The following is a 20223-nucleotide window of genomic DNA, read 5'->3' on the forward strand; positions in this document are numbered from 1 at the left end:
ATGTTCCACAATTTTACCTTTGGTGAATAAAAATTAGGGGCGAGGGGACATTAACCTTGTCCTGCTCTGAACTGTAATACAAACATAAGCAGCAAAAGCCCATCAAGAAAAACAAGGCATGTTTATTAAGTGCTTAGGATGCACTTGGCCCTGTGCTGAACACTACACATGAATTATCTTTTGGAATCATTGAAACAACCCTGGCACAAGTGTCCTATGACTATCATTTCACAGATGGGACACTGAGGCTGGGAGTGAACATGTGGGGGAGCTCAGGGCTGTCATGTCACATCCCACCACAGTTAGGCAAGCTCTGGGCCAGATGGAGCACATGGAAGAAGAGCAATTATAATATATAAGAGCTGCTACTTAGTGAGAGATGGCTCTGGACTGGGAACATGGTATCAGCAAATCCTTACAACCCTCTGAGGCTGATATCGTTATCCCATTTTACACGGATGGAACCTGAGGGTGCACGAGAGGAAGTCAACCAGACCAGTTAAATGTCTGATCCACTAGAAAAGCAAGACTACAGGCAGAGCCCCACCCTCGGGGGGTCTCGGAGAAACCGGGAAAACGCTGAATCAATGGTCATTTATTAAATGCTGACTATGTGCCAGCTGCTGCTCTAAGCATTTCACAAATGGTATTCTCACTGCATCCTCCAAACGACTCTATAAGGTGGCTGCTATGAAAAAAATACCCATTTTGTAGACAGAGAAAACCAAGGTACAAAGCAGTGAAGTCTGTCGCCCAAGGTCACAGAGCTGGTAAAAGGTAGAACCTAAATTTGAACCTGGCTCTGCCTCCAAAACCGAAGCTCTTAGCAAAATAATTTCGCCTAACAACAGCCACCTTGCACCGAGTGCTAACCATGTGGCTCACCCTCAGCTTACCACATTCAGTCGATAATACCTTCATCCCATTTCTCCGGAGCAAACAATAAAGCAAGCAAGTAATAAGTGTCTTCTATGTACCAAACGCTTTATTCATCGGATATCAACAGAATTCCCAGCATAAGACAGACACTATTCTTCCCCGGTTTGACCGAAAGGAGAAACTGAGGTTCGGCACGGTTTCCCTAGATCGCACCTCCCGAGAGGCAAGAGTCCGTAAGCGAACCCACCGCTACCCGACTCTCATGCCATGCTTTCCCGCAACGGCGCCGGGTAGCTCGCCTGGAAAGTTGAAGCATGCGGGCACGCGCCCAGCCAGGTCCGGAGGGCGAGAGTGCCGCCGCCGCCCCCCAACAGCCGGTGCCCACACCCGGCCGTCCGCCCAGTAGCTCGCCCGCGCTGACCCTCGGGGTCCGACTGGACATCGATTCCCCGCTACCCTAGCGCAAGGCCAACCCTGCACCCGGAGCCACATACCTGGGTGTCCCGGCTGCCCGCCCCGCGGGCCCCACGACCGCGGCGTCCAAATCCGCGCCGCTTGCTGGAGACGCCGCCAGCTCCAGTGGCCCGAGTGACTTCCAGGCTGCCCACTTCCAAGCCGCTTCGCGCGAGGCCTCCTGGGAACTGTAGTTTCGCCCTAGGCGGCTGCAAACTGAAAAAAGCCTGACGCGCAGGTGCTGCCGGGAGCAGTAGGCGCGGCGCTGCGCCGCCTTCTGGGAATGGTAGTCCACCTGTCGCCTCCGTGCCGCTCGAGTCTCCAGAGAACTTCCGCAGCCCCGAGGGGCGTGAGGGATGGAGGTGTGTCTTCTGTAGATTCCAACCCGTTGATTGCGTTCCTTGCTCTGCGAAGGCGGTTTTTTCCTTTTTCCCAGCTCTATCCGCCTCCTCCCTTCCTTCAGTAGACCCTCTTTCTCCCTTTCCGCGAGGCGCGAGGTACTTACCCCGAGGGCGCGAGCCTCTGGAGAAGCGGGAGCAGCGGAACACAGCGCTAGACCCCCAACCGAGGGGAGCTGTGGAGAAAGGCGTCTATGCGCGCTCGCGCACGCGCGCTCGCCGGCCAACTCCGGCCTAAATTGCCGCGGGCCCCCGCGGGGAAGACTTTTTTTTTTTTTTTTCCTTTCGAACGCGCGCGCGCGCGCGCGGGGTCTCGCGCTGGGCTTTTTCCTGCCGGGCGCGCGCCAGTGCGCACGCGCGCTCACTCCCCTTGCCTTGGTCAGTCCGGCGGGCGCGGGGTTGGGGAGCTAACCGTTTTGTTGGCCGAGTCCTCCCGCAGTATCCCCAAGGTCGCTCCTCTGGCACTCCTGTTCTAGGTCTGGCCCTTCACATAGCTTCGGAGTGCCGCCACACACGCCGTACCCGTCCCTTGTCTGGAGCCCAGTCGTCGCAGGTAACAGGCGCGGCCCCAGCCTTGAGGCGGACACACCCTTCTTCCCTCCCACGCGGAGAGCCGGGACGCCAGAATGTGTTGGGATTCCGGTCTGGTCGCCTCTCCCTGTAGTAGGAGTCTCCGGAGCTCTGCCTTTGACGGGAGTCTCTTGACCGCCACCCAGGGGGGTGCCCTGGAGGCCATGTTACCTATCATTCATTCGTTGATCGCACATTCTTAGCGTAACCAGTGTTTGTTGAGTACCTATGGCTGGGGAGATTTTGTTAAAATTTAGTCCACTTGTCGACATAATCAAGGATCCGACCTTTTTTATTGGCATTCCTACTACTCCGTAAGGGGTTACCGAAGGAACCAGCTGGAATTGCAAGGTTCTTTGGTCAGGAAAACCCAGTCAATATCCTTCCCATCTCATCCTTTCTTCCAAGAAGATGCTGAATGAGACTGAGCTGGGAAGTATATATTTCTTCTTCCTGGGAGAGGGGCAGAGGGTGATTCATTTGCTCATTTATTCAAAAAAATGTATTAGACACCTACTTCATGCCAGCTTGGGTGATTGATTACCAGGACAGGGGAGAAATCAAGATAGATTCGGTGCCTACTCTCAAGGAACCTAAGTCCAGACCACCATCGGAAGGTGATAATCTAAAGCAATATTGTCTAATAGAAGTATGATGCAAGCCAAATCTGCAACTTTAAAATTTACATTAAAAAATTAAACAGGTGAAATTTTATTAATTTAAGCCAGTATATCTAAAATAAGTTATGTTTAATGAAAAAAGGTTTACATTGCTTCAGTTTTAAATTTTAAGTTAATTAAAACTGTGCTAATGCTGCTGCTGCTAAGTCGCTTCAGTCGTGTCCGACTCTGTGCGACCCCACAGACGGCAACCCACCAGGCTCTGCCGTCCCTGGTATTCTCCAGGCAAGAACACTGGAGTGGGTTGCCATTTCCTTCTCCAATGCATGAAAGTGAAAAGTGAAAGTGAAGTCGCTCAGTCATTTAGGACTCTTAGCAACCCCATGGTCTGCAGCCTACCGGGCTCCTCCGTCCATGGGATTCTCCAGGCAAGAGTACTGGAGTGGGGTGCCATTGCCTTCTCCAATTAAAACTGTGAGGCATTAACAAAAATATTCATTTGTGGCATGGGTTATAGCAAAAGGCTGGAAACTGCCCAATTTCTATTAATGGACGTTAGATAAATAAATGATAGTTCAGCCAGACAATGTACCATGCAGCTGACAACTGTTGAAAAATGAGACAGAACTGTATGTTTTAATATGAGTTAATCTTTAAGATTATTAAGTGAGAAAAATGCAGTGTATAGCACCTGGGCTTCCCTGGTGGCTCAGCAATAAAGAATCCACCTGCCAGTGTAGAAGACACGGGTTCAATCCCTGGGTCTGAAAGATCCCCTGGAGAAGGAAATGGCAACCAGCCCCAGTATTCTTCCCTGGGAAATCCCATGGACAGGGGAGCCTGATAGGCTAGAGTCCATGTGATTGCAAAAGAATCTGACATGACTTAGTGACCAAACAACAATATAGCATACTAACATTTGTGTAAGAAAAGTGGTATTTTTCCACATACATCCTTGTGTGTGTACAGAACACAGAGTTACCTTTCTGAAGGGGAAATAGGACAAGTGACTTTCTTTTTAGTATATGTTTCTTAGTATGTTTTGTTAGTATGTTATGTTCCATGTCCATTCTGTGACTGAGCTATCAATTAGTGGAGGATGATAGCTAAGTCACAGAATTATTGTATAGTATTAAAACAATATATGTAAAATACCTAGCTACCACTTTACAACCTTAATCATTTCTGGATGCTATCATTACTCCCATGCTGGATGGATAATTCTTCACCCAATAGGAACTTGCCTACCCTGGTAATACATGTTTTTCAGCCTGGAAAACTGTTTCTTTCCATAAAGTGTGTTAAATGTTTTCCAGTCCCAGCCCTAGCTGTGACATCACTTATAAGACCAGAGTAGTGGTCCCAGGCCTTGGGGACAGACTTTAGCTCTTTATTAGAAATGTCATTCAAAAACAAAAAAAAAACAGAGTAAGCCGAGATTGCCCTCTGGCTTTCCAGTCCCTCTGACTTTATAGTCAACTGATGCCAGCTGGGCTTTCTGCATCGCTGTCCCCAAACATAAGAGCCACCTGCAAGGCTATAGGATCCATGCAGGGCTTTACCTCACAGTGTGGAGCACACATCACTATTCTTTAGGGTGGTCAGGTTTCCCTGTTACACATACTCAACAATACTTTGTTCTTTTCCCTCTTAAACAGGGCCCAACAGTCACATGGAGTGCAGTGCCCCCTAGAGTCATTTCTCTGTATTACAAAGGCAGGGCTCACAGGTTGCTGGCCTTTCATCCCACCACCATCAACAGAGCACTGTACCTTGGAAGGGACTGCAGTTAAGAAAAAGGATGTGGTGCCAGCATCAGTGTCCAATAATAGACCTAGTTTGTCTCCGTAGTCAGTATTACATACCATATCTCGGCCCCCACATACTGACTCCCCTAGGTTGGCTGCATGACTTCCCATTAGATCATCTTTCGGTTATCAAGATATTAAAAAGTCAAAATCATTGGGCTTACACTGAATGCTTAAGCTGAAGCTCACTCCGGACTTGCTTTTAAGGACAGGTAATGCGATTAGGGAATCAAAGTGGGAGATTATAGGAGAGGTTTCCTCTAAGGAGACCAGTGTATGAGATGGGAGAAAGTGGCCAAAAGAACAACAACAAAAAACAAACAAACAAACAAACAGGGAATTCCCTGGCATTTCAGTGATTAGACTTTGTGCTTCCACTGCAGGGGGCACACATTTGATCCCTGGTCGGGGAACTAAGATCCCACAAAAAAGATGAACAAACAAAACTTCCCAAAATAACAACAAACAGAGGTTTGGGGGTTGGAGGACTTCTTTCTTACTAATCTCCAAAGAATATGCCCCCAAGGGTCCCAACCACTTGCTTTTTATAGGCTGGTCGAGAGAAGCTGAACCCAGAGGAGATATTAGGAAAAACAGAAACTTATGGCAGTGACGGCAGATTTGTTGACTTCAAGCAACCACTCTCTCAGTAGCTCTGGGGCCTCAAGAAGGAGCTGGGGTGCGTGGCGGGTGTAGTTCTGAGCTATGGAGCCCTGGCCTGAGGGGCCACCCACCGATCCATTTCAGCAGGTCACAGGGGTTCCTCAAAGGCGGTCAGCAAGTGCAGGGTCACAGGGAAATAGAATGGAAAAAGATATACAGCAGGAGGGCAGCACGCAGGTTTTGGGAGAGAAGAAACACAGGATGCTAATGTCTGAAAGCCAGTCCCCAGCTCCCATCAGTGGGTTTGTGAGGCAGAGAGTGCACTTAGCCTCAGCTTGGAGAGCCTCCTGCTTCTCTGAAAGGCCAGGAGAATCCTGAACTGTGGGTTGAGTCTTAAGAGCCTACCATGTGTAGCTCTCTTTGCATCCTTTACCTCTCTGAATTCACATTTTTTATCCATACAATGGAGGTGACGGGATCTGCCTCTCAGAATTCTTTCGAGAACTCATGAAGTGATGGATGTGGGGGTTTTTTTTGAGGGGGGGAGGGCTCTTACCCACCCTACACATGAGATGATGATAAGTTTTGCCTGCTGCTCCCCCTGCTCCAGATCCAGCCATCATGTCTCTGTGGAAACACACAGTCTAGGCTTAGCCATGCCAGACGGTGGGTTCTGCTGACCTTACCTCGGGATGCCCCGGCCAAATGACCTGGAATTCCAAGAGTTCTCCAAACCACCGGTTCCCAGACTTTAAGATTGGCTGTTTAAAACTCAATTTTGGGCCCTACCCTTATGACTTTACAATTTAGTAGGTTGAGGGTAGGGCCTGGTAATTTGAATTCCTAACATGTTCCCAGGTGATGCTGCTGCTGTCCTGAGGATCGCCCTTTGGGGATGACTACTTTTTTTAAGTCCACCAGTTTTCCTTCATCTGGCAGGTGCAAGGATGGCTTCCACTGCCCCCTGCTGGCCAGACTATAAATTTAGCTATAATGTTTCCAGAGCAACTGAAAAGTACAAAGTATAGGTTGGGAGGAAATAACTACTTCTCTGGAGAACCAAACTAGCCTAAAAACAGCAGTCATGATTGTCTGTTGCTTCAGAGTATACTTTAAAAGGTATTCACAGGAATTATCATCTTTGATCCTTGCAACAATCCTGTGAAGTAGGCGAGACTGGCATTTTCATATTATCAGTACAAATAAGGAAAACAAGTCCATCATCAGACCAGTAATGATAGACTCCCTGACAAAGTGGACTCGTTAAAAGTAGGCTTTATTCACATCCAGTCAGAAAAAGTAGAGGTTTATCCTCACGAAGGCTAGAGAGAAGGGAATGGGAGGAAGAAGTTGACTAGCAGATGTATCACACACAAGAAAGTGACTTGATTCCACAAGCCTGGGAAAGCATGCATGGCTGAATGATGGGATTCTTTCTCCAGCTGGACTACGTGGGGCTGACTCTTAGTCCTGGGCACCTTTTATCTTGATGATTTCCTGTTTCAGGAGTCAAACTTAAAACATCCACTGAGTCACCTAGGGAGCTTGTTAAAATGGAAGGACTCAGGATCCCACTGTCATGGTTCTGCTTCAGTACCTTGAAAGTGAAAGTCACTCAGTCATGTCCAACTCTTTGCGACCCCATGGATTATACAGTCCATGGCATTCTCCCGGCCAGAATACTGGCGTGGATAGCCTTTCCTTTCTCCAGGGGATCTTCCCAACCCAGGGATCGAACCCAGTGCAGGTCTCCCACGTTGCAGGTGGTTCTTTACCAGCTAAGCCTACCAGGAAAGCCCAAGATACTGGAGTGGGTAACCTATCCCTTCTACAGCAGATTTTCCTGACCCAGAAATCAAACTGTGGTCTCCTGCATTGCAGGTGGATTCTTTACCAACTGAGCTATCAGGGAAGCCCTCAGTACCTTAGGATCTGCATTTTAAGAAGAACCTCTCCCCCAGGAATCATGATGTAGGACCACACTTTGGGAACTACTGCTGCTGCTAAGTTGCTTCAGTCATGTCCGACTCTATGCGACCCCATAGACGGCAGCCCACCAGGCTCCCCTGTCTCTGGGATTCTCCAGGCAAGAACACTGGAGTGGGTTTCCATTTCCCTCTCCAATGCATAAAAGTGAAAAGTGAAAGTGAAGTTGCTCAGTCGTGTCCGACTCTTAGCAACCCCATGGACTGCAACCCACCAGGCTCCTCCATCCATGGGATTTTCCAGGCAAGAGTACTGGAGTGGGGTGCCATTAGCCCTTGCAAAAAGCTCTATTGACAGCCCACCACCAATAAAGAATAACTATTTGCCAGTGACAGTATTCCTTTCCAGCCCCTTTAGGTTTCTCTGCTTCCTTCCCCTAGAATATCCTATTGGATCTGACAGCCCATGCTAAGATTCAAGCCCCATTTCCTTTCTTTACACTCTCCAAGCCTCAGTTTTCTCAAATGAGATAATATCTACCTCTCCGGGTTGCTGCTGTTGTTCAGTCACTCAGTCATGTCTGACTCTTTGCAACTCCATGGACTGCAGCACGCCAGGCTTCCCTGTCCTTCACCATCTCCCAGAGCTTGCTCAAATTCATGTCATTGAGTTGGTGATGCCATTCAACCATCTCGTCCTCTGTCGTCCCCTTCTTCTCCTAAGAACGTATGTCTTATGCATAGTTCTTGATGTTCAAAAAGTGTCCAATAAGCATGAGTTCATGGCTCTGGACTTCTGATTTCCAGCTCTCAAAAAGCAGCAGTGGCTAAGCTGGCCTTTTTCAGATTCCCACCGGTTTTTAAACAACAGTCCTGAGGAAGACCAGCAGATAATCGACGTGATGACTTCTCCCAGACTCATCCCCCTGTGGAAGGACTTTAAATACCTTCTAAGTGACATGATACAGAAAAGCAAGGTAATGTATATATAGGACAGACATGTTATTGGCCCCTGTCTGTCAGAACAGTTATGAGCCTTTTAGAGGCATGTAGATCATCTATGGAAAGAGGAAGCAGGCAGGGAAAATCATAAGGACAACTATCCCCATAGCAGGAAGTGGGCCATCAACTTCCAAGTGAGCCTAGAGACCTCTCGCTGGGACATTTTGATAGTGAGAGGTGAACACTTTGGAGCACTGTCAGAAGAACTCACCCTCTGGGAAGAGAGATTTTTCTAGACAAGAAGGAAGAAGGCATCAGAGAACATTTGCCAATGTCAGGTTTGCTGTGGCTTGGCTCTTTGTAGAAGGATGCCAGGTGCATGTTTCATAGCACATGCTCGATCACCATGGGATCATTTATACATATGTGTGTATGTGTGTGTGTAGAGATAGGTTATTGTCCTCTGTCAAATTTAAAGGCCAGGTAGCATGTCCTAAAAGTCTCACTTAGTGCAATTTTAGGCTTTAATAAAGCTGCACTGACTTTTGGGACACCCTGTTACTTTACATGTGGGCATATGGCAGTGTACTTGCCTTGATAATCTGTTAAATGTTTCTTTCATGACATATGTACCCTATTAGACAGAAGGGAAAGTGTTCAAGGACAGGTATAGCTAAGTTCACATTGGAAGGAATATCAGTTTCCCCTGACGCCACATAGGCCCTACAGTGGTTTGGCTCACCCTTGTGTTGAGGGTTTTGTCCCACGCTTGTGTAGTGCAGGTGTCCCACAGGTGATAAACTGCATGTGTGGGGGTCACAGGAGTGGTCCTTGGGGCTGAGGCAGAACTTTGACAATGGTTTAGATTGTGACTTGTGTGAGAATATATTTATTGTATATGTGTTTCTGGTCTCTGAGTTTAATGCCATGCCACTTCCCAGCAAAATTTAGATGACCTGAAGACTGATGTAGTTGTGTTGAGTGACCGGTCCCAGATCCTGTTCAAAGAGTCTCGCCATCCTCAAAACATGCCGCTTATATGCTACTACTTCAGTGACGCCCACTTCTTTTCTTCCCTCTCTTGGGTGACAACAAGCACAAAAGAAATACAGGTAAAACTCCCAGTCTTTCTTCTCCTTAGCCCATTCTAAGTGAGGGCCATGCCCATGTAACTTCTGACCCTAGATTAATCCAGGAAGATATACCCCTTGAGTGAACATGATCTGGACCCAGGAGTCCTCCTTCATCCTTTCTCCAGTTACCATCTCCATGTTGACTAGATTTTATTCTTCTCCTAAAGTAGGCCAGGGTTAGGGAAAGAGTCCTCGGTTTCCTGATTTTACAGTATTTCTACTTCCTCAAACTAGTGGGTAAAGTCACTCTAGGATCTTCCAACTTCTCCTTAGCAAGAAAAAATAGCTGACTATTATGCCCTTTCCTCTTCTGCTACCTATCCTAGATAGTTTCCATCTTATTCTCTCTCAGGCTGTAGTATGGATGAAGAGCAAGACTGAGGACATGGTGGAGAAGAGAATGTTCTCCATGACAGATCGGCTGCCACCCATCCAGTCCATGGTCCACACAGGTTCCTTTCATATCCTTGTGGTCTACTGTGGTGACCTGCTCCTGCGGCTCTTTGGGGACCACCTTCGGTCATTCAAATCCCTGGGGGTAGTACCCTGTCGCTTTAACATCACCTGCCTCTGCTATGACCCAGGAATGAAGATGCTTCTGTCGGGCATCCTGGGGGCAGTGGTCACCTGGACCATTGAGCGCAGCGGCAGGGGTCTCCAAATAGCCCACATGGTCGCCCTGCCTGGTGATGAGTTCATCCATGACATCATGCTGAATGGCCCCAACGGCTCCCTGATTGCCATGTGTGAGAATGTGGTGAGGGTCCTGGAGCGCCAAGGCCATGGCCTCCTGGCAGAGGTGAAGAAGTTCTCTTCCACCATCAGTGGCTCCTCGATCACCTGCTGCTTCACCTGTTCTGAACAGGGCTTTCTTTATGCTGGAAACAAGACTGGGGAGATCCAAGTGTGGAACCTCAACTGGGGCCACTCCCTCCACACTTTCAAGGCCCACTTCTCTTCGGTGATCTGTATCCGTAGCCAGCCAGAAGCCCACACCCTGCTCACAGCTGGCCGGGAAGGCATAATCAAAGAGTGGAACCTGACTTCAGGCAATCTGCTGCGGCGGCTCGAATTGGGCGAGGAGCTATATCGGCTCCAGTTTATCGATGGCACCACTTTCTTCTGCCAGACTACCCACTCTTTCTCCTTGCGCAGCCTGCCCTTCTTCTATAGCCTCTTCAATGTCTGTGGCTCTGCTCCCCAGCAGGTGCGCCGGGTCCGCTGTGGCAGTAACTGGTTCCGGATCCTGTGCACCACCGAGGATGGCCTGCTGCGCTTCGTGTCCCCGCTAACAGGGAATCTCCTGGTCATCACCTGGCCCTTCTCAATCCTGGACCAGGCCACGGATTGGGCCTATGACCCCAATAAAGAGGAGCTCTTTGTAGCAACAGGCAGCCCAGACGTGCTGGTCTTTGACACCACCCGCTCCCCTTGCATGGCCAAGTATCTCTTATGCACCTCACCAGATTCTCAGGACCTGGTACAGTGCTTGGCTTATGGGCACTTTCACCTGGGCCGGGGTCTAGAAGGACTCATGTTCTCTGGATACCAGAGCGGTGTGATTAGAGTGCTCTCCCAGCACAGCTGTGCCCGGATTGAGACATACATTCACTTTGGCTCTGTCCTAGCCCTCTCTACACTGCCCGGAGGGCTCTCTGGTAGCCGAGAAAACTCTTTACTCTGTTCCTATGGAATGGATGACTACATACACCTCTCAGAAGCTGTGCTTGAAGGGGTCAGAGTGAAACTGCGGATACTTGCCAGCATTCTCTGCAGCTGTCATCTAACACACTTGATACTCTTGCCCAAGTCAGTGGGTGCCATCACCCAGACTAACTGCCTGCGTCTCTGGAAGTTCCATGACTTTCTGTCTTCTGGTTCACAGGATGGCTCAACGTTCATAGAGACCTTGCCTTTGCACCAATGCACCATCATCTCTTTTGATGTCTGCCTGTCCCTGAGTCTTTTTGTCACGGGTGGCAGTGATGGCTCTGTCCGGATCTGGAACTTCCATGGGAGACTCATAGCCATGCTGGACTCATCACTGCATTTTGGCCCACTCTGCTTTGCAAATGACCGGGGTGACCTGCTTGTAACTTTCAACCAGAGTCTTTATCTGGTGTCCTGTTTAAAGCTGCTTCCCCCAACCCTGCTGGTTCGCCTCTCCCTTATGGGTCTGACAGATGAAGTGCTCGAAGTCCCTAAGCCTTTCATACCAAGCTTCTTCTTCTCCTTCGAGACCATGTTTGTGCCCAAGTACATCTACCCTGGACATGGGAAGCAGCAACTGGTGGGTCTGGAGAGTCTCGTCAATCATCGGGCCATTGCCTTTGATCATAATGTGCCACATGTCATTGAAGAAGATGAGCAAGGGAGCCCTGTGCTACTCTCTTCCTTCAAACATGATTCTGGGTATATGGAAGTTGATGTATCACAGGTGAAAAAACCACCTTATTTCCATTATGTGCTTCCTCCCCAGCTACAGCTGACTACCTGGGATGAACTCAACCCCTATCAGATACTGCGGTGCTACTTTGGTCACAGGCGGAAATGGCTCTTGGCTCCAGATTGCTACATCCCTAACTCGGTGATCCGGGCCCGTCTCTGGCCAGAGGGCAGCCCGATATACCTGCAGTGCAGCCTGCATTCACCTGTGCGGGAGCTGGAATGGGACAAATCTCAACAATTCTTCTTCTGGCACAGCCGGGCAAGAGCTATAAGCGACGCAGAACAATACATACATGAAAAGGAAGATGAAGACTTCCTCCTCACAAGAGCGTCCAAGGATATCACTTATACCGTTCTTACAGACGCAGCAAACCGCAGTTGGCTGGGAAAAAAGATGAGTGAAATTGCTATCAATAGCCTGATAGAGACAATTCTCAGTATTATAATCCATGCTACTCCACTGAAGTACCAGTGCTGTATTGGTGCCCTTGGGCAGATCTTTGCCTCTTACCAGGTGTCTCCACCCCTGCGCTCTGAAACAGCCCACCGTCTATTGGATGATACAACCAATTCCAACCCACTGATTCGAGAGCTGGCCTGGGAAGGGCTGAAGCGTCTAGGAATGATTACTCATCTCTTTGCCGTGCCTCTGGCCCAAGGACTAATGGACAAAGATGACAGAGTGAGGAATAAGACCCTGAGCCTCATGGCTGAGACTGGAGTCCACTCTAGGACCTCACTCTTGAACTTGGTCCAGAATCGAGAGACTTTCCGGGAGATGCAGTAAGTTCTTCGTGCCGTCCTCTGTTCTTTACTAGCTTCTGATTTTCTTCTTCCTCTTCCCCATTTTCCCCTTCCCTTCCTTCACTGTCTCTTCATCTCTGTTCATGAGCTCTTCCTGTCTTTTTTCTTCGTTCATAGTCTTTTCCCATTCCTAGACTATCTGATGATCCCCTAACTGCCCACTCCTTTATCCATTTCTTTTCCTGTTCCTGTTTGTCCCCTGCCTCTTTAAGGACCCCTTTCACCCTTTTCTCCTACCTCAGAAGCCCCCATACAGCTCACTTCATTCATTGCCATCTTGACTTCCTAGACTTTTTCTTTCTTCTTGGCCATCATTTCCTCTAAATATGCTGTCTCTGAGTTACATTGCCCAGTTTCCTGCCAGTTCTATAACAGTTCTTTCCTTCTTGTTCTCCCTCTTGTCCCTGATTCAGCATGGTCCTTTCTCTCCTTTGACTTTCATAGGCAGGAAATGGTTGGGGATGAAACCTTGGACCGTCTACTGGGACTGCGAGCCCCAGATCTCCAAATCCTTCATACTCAAGTGTCGCAGCGATTGAATGAAGACCTGACCTTATACCAGGGTGACGAAAAGCCTACTTTTACTTTAGATGTCTCAGGGGCGTCTGAACTTACTGCCCTTTCCAAGGAAACTGATACTGTCCCCGAAGAACCTGAAGCTGCCTTCAAGCACAGCAAAGGCCCAAGACGGGGCCGACCAGTAGTCAGAAAGCACAGTATGTATGGTGTAATCTAATTCATGCCTCAGGGTCCCCAAGAGGCAGGGCAGTTAGGGCTAAAGTAAGACAAGAGGTATCAGAGAAGAACAGAGATAAGTGAAAAGATCCTTTCACAGAAAAGAACCCTCCTAGGAAGGATCCACCCAAATTAAGAGGGATCCCAAAACCTATCTCTGTAGGACTCAGCAGAGGTAGAGTGGAGAGGGGAAGAGGGAAGGAAGGCACTGGGGATAAAGCAAGGAGAAGGCCTTCTTGTTAAAGGCCTCAGCCTCCTCTGTCACTACTTCTGTTATGGCAGTTCATCTTAGCTCAGTTGGGAAGGGTGTTATCTAAGCCTCCCATGCTTTCCTTATCTGCATCTCCTGATTTTCCATATAGCCCGAAAATTTTTGCGGAGCCTCAAGAAGCTCAAAGAAACTGTCACCGAGCCAGGTCCCTTACAGGATGAAGGTGATCAGAGTGAAGCTGCACCCACTGAGGTGGAGGAGGCTAGATCTTCAGCATCCAGTATACTAAAGGTTGCAAAAGATGATGAACAAGAATCTTTAGAGGTAGATGCCTCAAAGGATTACGTGGCCTTGACCATGAAGATGTTGAGGAAGACACGTGACAAAAGAGGCCGGAAATCAGTATCTCAGAAAACCATGAAGAGGCGCAAAAGGAAAGTAACAGACACTGAAATTACACATGAGGGATTTCCACATACTGAAAAGACAGACTCAATTATGAGACCAATGCAAGTCACAGGGCGGGGTGCCTCTGGAGCTCCTGGCCTCAGGTCTAGAGACAGCTCGATGTGGCGGGACGACCTGTGTCGTCTTATGACCCTGAGGATATCTGGTTCCCAGACAAAAATGTTAGAAGCTCTCAACAATGAGCTAGTGACCACGGCTCAGGAGATGCTGGCTGATCGACAACCCAGCTGGGAGCTCTTTCAGGAGATCTGCCCCCTGCTGAAGAAAGACAGTGAGGAACTGCTTGAGGACCTTGACTGGGATGTAGCCTGGCCAGAGGAGAAACCGGTTTTTATTCACGGATCAGCAATTAGAGAGGACATGATGATCAGAGACATGGAAGAGGAGACAAGAGAAACGCAAAAGCGAAAGACAGAAAAGGACATTCAGGACCTGCGGGAAACCCACGTGAGTCCAAAAAAAGGCAAGAAAAAGAAAGTTCTTTTTGCAGAACCAGACCTAAGCAAGGGAAAACGAATATCAAAGAAAGAAGAGAAGAAATCCTCTAAGCCTTCTAAACAAAGGAAAGCAGTCCAGCAGGAGATAAAAGTGGATAAAAAAGAGAAGAAGATAGCCAAAGAAGAGAGGGGCATGAGTCAGGAAGTGGAGGTGGTGGACAAATTAAAGGAGAAAGTGGTTGAGCAAGAAAAAAGGCCACTTAAAGATGAGATAAAACTGTCTTGGCAAGAGTGGAAGAAGTCCTGGGACCAATGGAAAAATGCTTTCGGTGAGACAAGGATATCGTGGGATGAATGGAAGAAAACATGGGAAAGCCAGCGTCATCAGGAAGAGGAGCAAGTACCTGAGGAGGAAGAGAAGCTGCTCCCAGATGCAGAAGAGGGACAAGTCAGAAGGGACAAGACAAAGCGGACATGGGATGAATGGTCACAGATCTGGGAAAAGATGTCAGCCAGGGCCAGGGAGAAGATGTTGGTGACTCAGGAGGAAGTGACCCTGGAGGAAGAACTGCCTCAGGAGCAGGAAGAAGAAGCAGAAGCAACAGCAGCAGAAGAAGAAGCACTGATGACAGAAGAGCAAAGGCAGATCCACCAAGAATACAAACAGGCCCAGGTTGAGCGAAAACGGGCCCAGGCTGAAAGACGACGGGCCCAAGAAGAGAGGAAGCTGGCTCAGGAAGAGGAGAAGCTAGCACAGGAAGAGAAGAGACTAGCTCAGGAAGAGAGAAAAATGGTCCAAGAGTATGAGAAACTGGCTGAGAAAGACAGGAAAATGGTCCAGATGGAGAGGAAGCTTATCCAGAATGAGGAAAAACTAGCCCAAGTAGAGGAAATGCTGAGCCAGGATGCAGAGAAATTGGCCCAGCAAAGGAAGAGACTAGCCAAGAAATTGGAGAAACTGGCCCGAGCAGAAGAGAACATAGCAAAGAAAGGAGGGAAGCTAGCTGAGGTCAAAAAGATAATGATGCAGAAACTGGATAAACTGGCCCAGAAAGAGCTAGATCTAGCATGGCAAGAAAAGGAACTAGCCCAGGAATTGGAGGATCTGACCTGGGAAGAGGAGGAACTGGCTTTGAAAGAAGAGGAACTGAATCAGGAAGAGGAGGAACTGATCAATGAAGGGGACAGGCTGGATCAGGAAGAGATGACACTGGCATCTCAAGAAGAGAAACTGGATGCAGAAGAGAAAGCAGTGATCCAGGAGGAAGAACTGCTGGTCCAGGAGAAGAGGAGACTGGCCCAGGACAAACAAAATCTGTCTGAGAAAAAGGAAGGACTTGATCAGAAAAGGGAGCAACTGATGGAGAATAAGCATAATTTGGCCCAGGAAGAAGAGCTGCTGATCCAAGAAGAGAAGGAACTAGCCCAAGACAAGGTAAAACTTCCTGGAGAAGAGGAAAAACTTACCGAGAAGAGGGAGCAACTGATGGAGAAAAAGCAGAAACTGGCCCAAGAGGAAGAGCTACTGATCCAGGAAGAGAAGAAACTGGCCCAGAACATGGAAACACTGCCAGTGAAGGAGGCAAAAATTGCCCAGAAAGCAGAGAAATTGATCAAGAATAAGCAGAAACTGGCCTGGGAGAAGACTAAGCTTGTCCAGAACATGGAAGAACTTCCCAAAGCCAAGGAAATACTGGCCTGGAGGCAAAAGAATCTGGCCCAGGAGAAGGAGAAACTGGCTCAGGAGAAGGTGAAATTGGCTCAGAGGAGGGAAACCTTAATCCGGCTCCAAGAAAGCCTCATCCAGAGCAGAAAGAAATCAGTCCCTGAGAAGGAGGTATATGACATGTATAAGAATAGGCTGGTTCAGATAGAGAAGAAGCTGATGGAGGAAAAGGAGAAACTCTTCCAGAAGAAGGAGAAACTGGCCACCGTAGAGGAGAAACTGACCCAATTAGAGAAAAGCCTGGCTGAGAAACAGCACAAAGTAGCCCATGACAAAATGAAATTAGCCCTGGGGAAAAGGGCAGTGTTCCAAGAACTGAACCAGCTCAGAGGTGACTGGTCTATTACCAGGGAAGAAAAGGCACTGGACATGGAAATGAAAATACTGACCTGGGAGAAAGAGACACTGGCTGAGCAAAAGGAAATTCTCTTTAAGGAAGAGACTCAAGAAACTTCCAAAGAGAAAAGACTACCCAAGGATGAACTAGAGGTAATCAAGAGGAAATTGTCACTAGAGGAAAAGATATTGCTCTATGAAGAAAGGATCCTGGCCACAGAGCAAACAGACATGGCCAAAGAAAAACTGGAATTTACCAGAGGAGAGAGAGTATATGCCCAGGAACAAAGGAAGCTAGCCAGGTTACTAAGGAAATTAACTGAAGAAAGCAAGGGAATTTCCAAGGAACCATTAAAAGCAAGCAGCAAAGTCTTAAAGACACTTCAAGGCCTCATTAAAGAAGAAAGGAAACTAACCCAGGAAGAAATAGAGATGACAAAGTTAAAGAGGTTATTTGTCCTTAAGGAAAGGGAATTGAACAAGGTACAGAATGAACTTGATGCCAAGGAATGGGATTTTTCTGAGGAACAACCAGAAATTACCATAGATGAGAAGAAACTGGCTAAGAGGCAGAGAAGACTAGCCAAGGAAATTAGAAGATTGATAAAGAGGGAGAAAAATATTACTGAACAAGAAAGCATATTGGCCAGGCAACAGAGAGATGTCATACAGGAAACAGATGAAGAAGAAACAACAGAGGAAGAAGAGGCAAAGTCATTCCTTAAACATAAGTCAAGAAAAAGAGAAAAGCTAAAGACAGCTGATACACAACAGGAAGAGTTACTCAGTCAAGAGGATGAGGTGAAAAGTGTGAAAAGTGAGGAGATCTCTTCTGAAGAAATGGAATGCCTGTTAGATGAAATAGAGCAAGAGAGTTGGTCTGAGGAGGAGGAGGAGGAAGAAGAGGAGGAGGAAGAGGAGGAGGAAGAGGAGGAAATGGAAGAGGAGGAGGTAAAGGAGAAGAAAATGGTAGAGAAGGAGTTGGGGAAGGAGGAAGAAGAAGGGAAGGAGAGGAAGAAGAAAAGGAAAAAGAAAAAAAGAAGAAAGTGCTGGAAAAGGAAGAGAAGGAAGAGGGGAAAGAAGAAGTGGTTGAGGAGGAAAGCACAAGTGATGAAGAGATGGAACATTTGAGTGAGAAAGAGGAAAGAGAGGACAGAAGCTTGTTTGAAGAAGAGGTAGACAAGAAAAAAGCAATTTTTAAAAGAGAAAAAATATACAAGTTACTAGAAGGGAAAAAGCACTTAAGAGGAAGAGAAGAATTCCTTTCCATTGAAAAAAGAATCCCTGACATCAAAAGCAGTGCTGTAAAACTGGAAAGCCCTCCCAAGCAACTGATCTCAGTCGTTCTGGGGAGCAAAGAAAAGATATCAGAGCCATTGCTAACTAAACAAATATCTTGGGAAGATAAGGCCATAGCACTTGGGAAGCCTGGAGTATTCCCAGGGGCAGGGTTCATAGATAAACAAGAACTGTTGAAGAAATATAAGCCCATGCCTCTACACGTTTTGGATATAGTTTTGGAGGCCCAGGAGCCTGACTTAGAGACCCCGTATTTGTCCCACATACTGAGGAAGACCATAGAAGCTCAGAAACTCCAAGGCAAACCGCTGGGGGCCAAGTGGCAGTGGATCCTGCAGCGTCATCCATCTCTGAAGAAACAGAGTGAGGTACAATTACCTTTGTCCAAAATCCTGCCTGAGGAAATCTACACAGACATCAGTGTCTCAGATGTAGAGTGGATCCACCATGTCCTAGAAAAGATGGAGGCAGGAGAACAGCTTTCCAGAGATAGTTTCCACCGATTGTGTCAGCTTCTCAAAGACCTCACCGCAAAGGAGAACTTAGAGTGGATGCACCTGGCCAAGCTCGAAGCCATCGTGTACCATCACAAGCAGATCATGGAATCCCGAGGCACACATATCTCCAAGCCCAGTAAGGAGCCCTTGGGTCCAAAATACTTGAAAGTGATCCCTCCCATCAAAGGAAGGGAAAAAGAGAGCTGGCTCAAACGTCTGGCTGTCTCCACACCAAAGTCTCTGTTAGCTACCAAAGGGATCCCAGACCCGAAGGCTATCAACTGGCATCTTCTGGGAGAGCCTTACCGGAGTGCACGGGCGAAGCAGATAGCCACTTCTCTCAGGGGGATGGAGATGCGATACTATGATTCTGCCACAAGAGACATTTTCACAGGTGCCCTGGACCCTGTTGAAAAACAAACCCTGGCGCTGATATTTCAGAAAGACTTCTTGGCTTTTAAGGATAAGGGCAGGTTTGCCAGGTTGCCCAAGTTGGAGAAGAAGGCACGACCCATCTCTAAAGTAAAGGAGGAGGTGCCTCTGTGGGAGACGTTTGTGGCACTGTACCACGTTCTGCGGATGTTGCAGGAGCGATACGCAAGAGACAGTGCTGCATGGATGGAACAGTTCAACCGTCTTATGGACCTATACCAGCTCAAGTCTCCCCGAATCCAGAAGCTGATGCAGGACCTGCTACTGAGAGAAAAGCCCCAGTTCCAAGAGGTCACTTACAAAGATGCCCTAAGGGCCGTGGAGCTAGCCCCTGGAGAGCGGTTGTTCTACCACCTGCTCTGTGGTGGCTCTCAAGCCCATAAAGGGCCTCTGGCATTCCAGGAGGTGGTTCCTCTCCCCGGGCAGAACAATGTGCAGACCATGCTCCCCATGGGCATTGCCCAGTATGGGATCTTAGAGCTTGCCTGGAAGAGCCTGCCAGAAGCTGATTTACACCTCACCAATGAACTGCCCTATGTGGCTGCTCCTACTCTCTGATTTGGGACTGGAGGGGGAGGGACTTTTCATGCCTACCTGGAGAAAGGCCTTGTCACCAAGATCTAGACCTTTAACCCTAGGACTCACAGGGAGGTAGAGCCAGGCCCAAGCTCTTTCCCTGGCCAGTTCCAGAAACTAGCCTTTATACGTGGAATAAAGAGGAGGTTCTCATTTACAACAAGCACCGCGATGGGTCCTTTTTTCTTCAAACATTGCTTCTCTAGAAAGGTAGCCAGGGAGACCAGACGCTCACCTACTCCTGAGAGTGGGAAAACTCCCCCAGAGCCAGTGGTACTCACCCTCCAGCGGCCTTCTGGCAGAAGAGTCTGTCTTTGCCCTCTTTCTTCTTGCCCCCCCCCCATTCTCCCCTAAAGACCAGAGGAAGGGAAGCACCTGGCACAAAAATGAATGTATATTTTGCATTAATATAAGAGGCATTGATACAATGGAAAGAAAATGGATTTTAGAACCAAAAGACCTAGCATTTTGCCCTTGGATCCTGGGGTACACAGTGGAGGCAGACTTTAGTTCTCTGATCATAGTTCTGCATGCTGATGCCTAATTCCCAAACAGCCAGTATGGTGGGTGTTAAGAAAATCCTCAGAATATGGGAAAAACTTCAAGTTCTAGCCAGTACCACTTGGTGACCTCATTACTGGATGGCATTAAAAGATGAGGCCATTTCAGGTTAAAGCAGAAAAGCAAAGGAGGGAAGGCTATGTCTTTCACTTCCTTTGCCAACCTAGACATGGGTTTTGGGGAGGATGATAGAATGAAAATTTGAAAGATTAGGTGTAAACTCTAATAGGCCCTGGACATTCTAGGGACTTATGATCCTTCCCTCTAGTGATTAAGGAGATAAGAGGGGCTTCCCTAGTGGTCTGGAGTTAAGAATCCTTTTGCATGCAAAGGACACTGGTTTGATCCCTGGTCTAGGAGGA

The 20223-nt window shown here is 48.0% G+C and overlaps 2 protein-coding genes across 5 annotated transcripts in view; one reads left to right on the plus strand and one right to left on the minus strand.

The window, feature by feature from the left end:
* Nucleotides 1-2163, minus strand: part of SIPA1L3 (signal induced proliferation associated 1 like 3) — a 253512-nt gene extending 251349 nt beyond the window's left edge. The window contains exons 1-2 of one of the 4 annotated variants that reach the window (XM_070387805.1): nt 1838-2162; nt 1374-1738 (exon numbers count right to left, since the gene is read on the minus strand). The gene's annotated coding sequence lies outside the window, so the exon portion shown is untranslated. Of the gene's footprint in view, nt 1-1373 lie in introns of all 4 variants that reach the window. The other 3 variants (XM_070387808.1, XM_070387806.1, XM_070387809.1) reach the window with 3 other exon arrangements.
* On the plus strand, nt 1608-19424 carry WDR87 (WD repeat domain 87). Its single transcript, XM_070387810.1, is given in 8 exon segments — nt 1608-1694; nt 2207-2283; nt 8064-8233; nt 9140-9310; nt 9684-12562; nt 13028-13299; nt 13681-17508; nt 17511-19424. Coding segments are annotated over 6 exon segments (8997 nt in total). The 5' UTR covers nt 1608-1694; nt 2207-2283; nt 8064-8158; the 3' UTR covers nt 19283-19424.
* Nucleotides 19425-20223: the final 799 nt, after the last annotated feature.

This window comes from Bos mutus, chromosome 18, assembly GCF_027580195.1.
Source record: "Bos mutus isolate GX-2022 chromosome 18, NWIPB_WYAK_1.1, whole genome shotgun sequence".
Taxonomy (NCBI): domain Eukaryota; kingdom Metazoa; phylum Chordata; class Mammalia; order Artiodactyla; family Bovidae; genus Bos; species Bos mutus.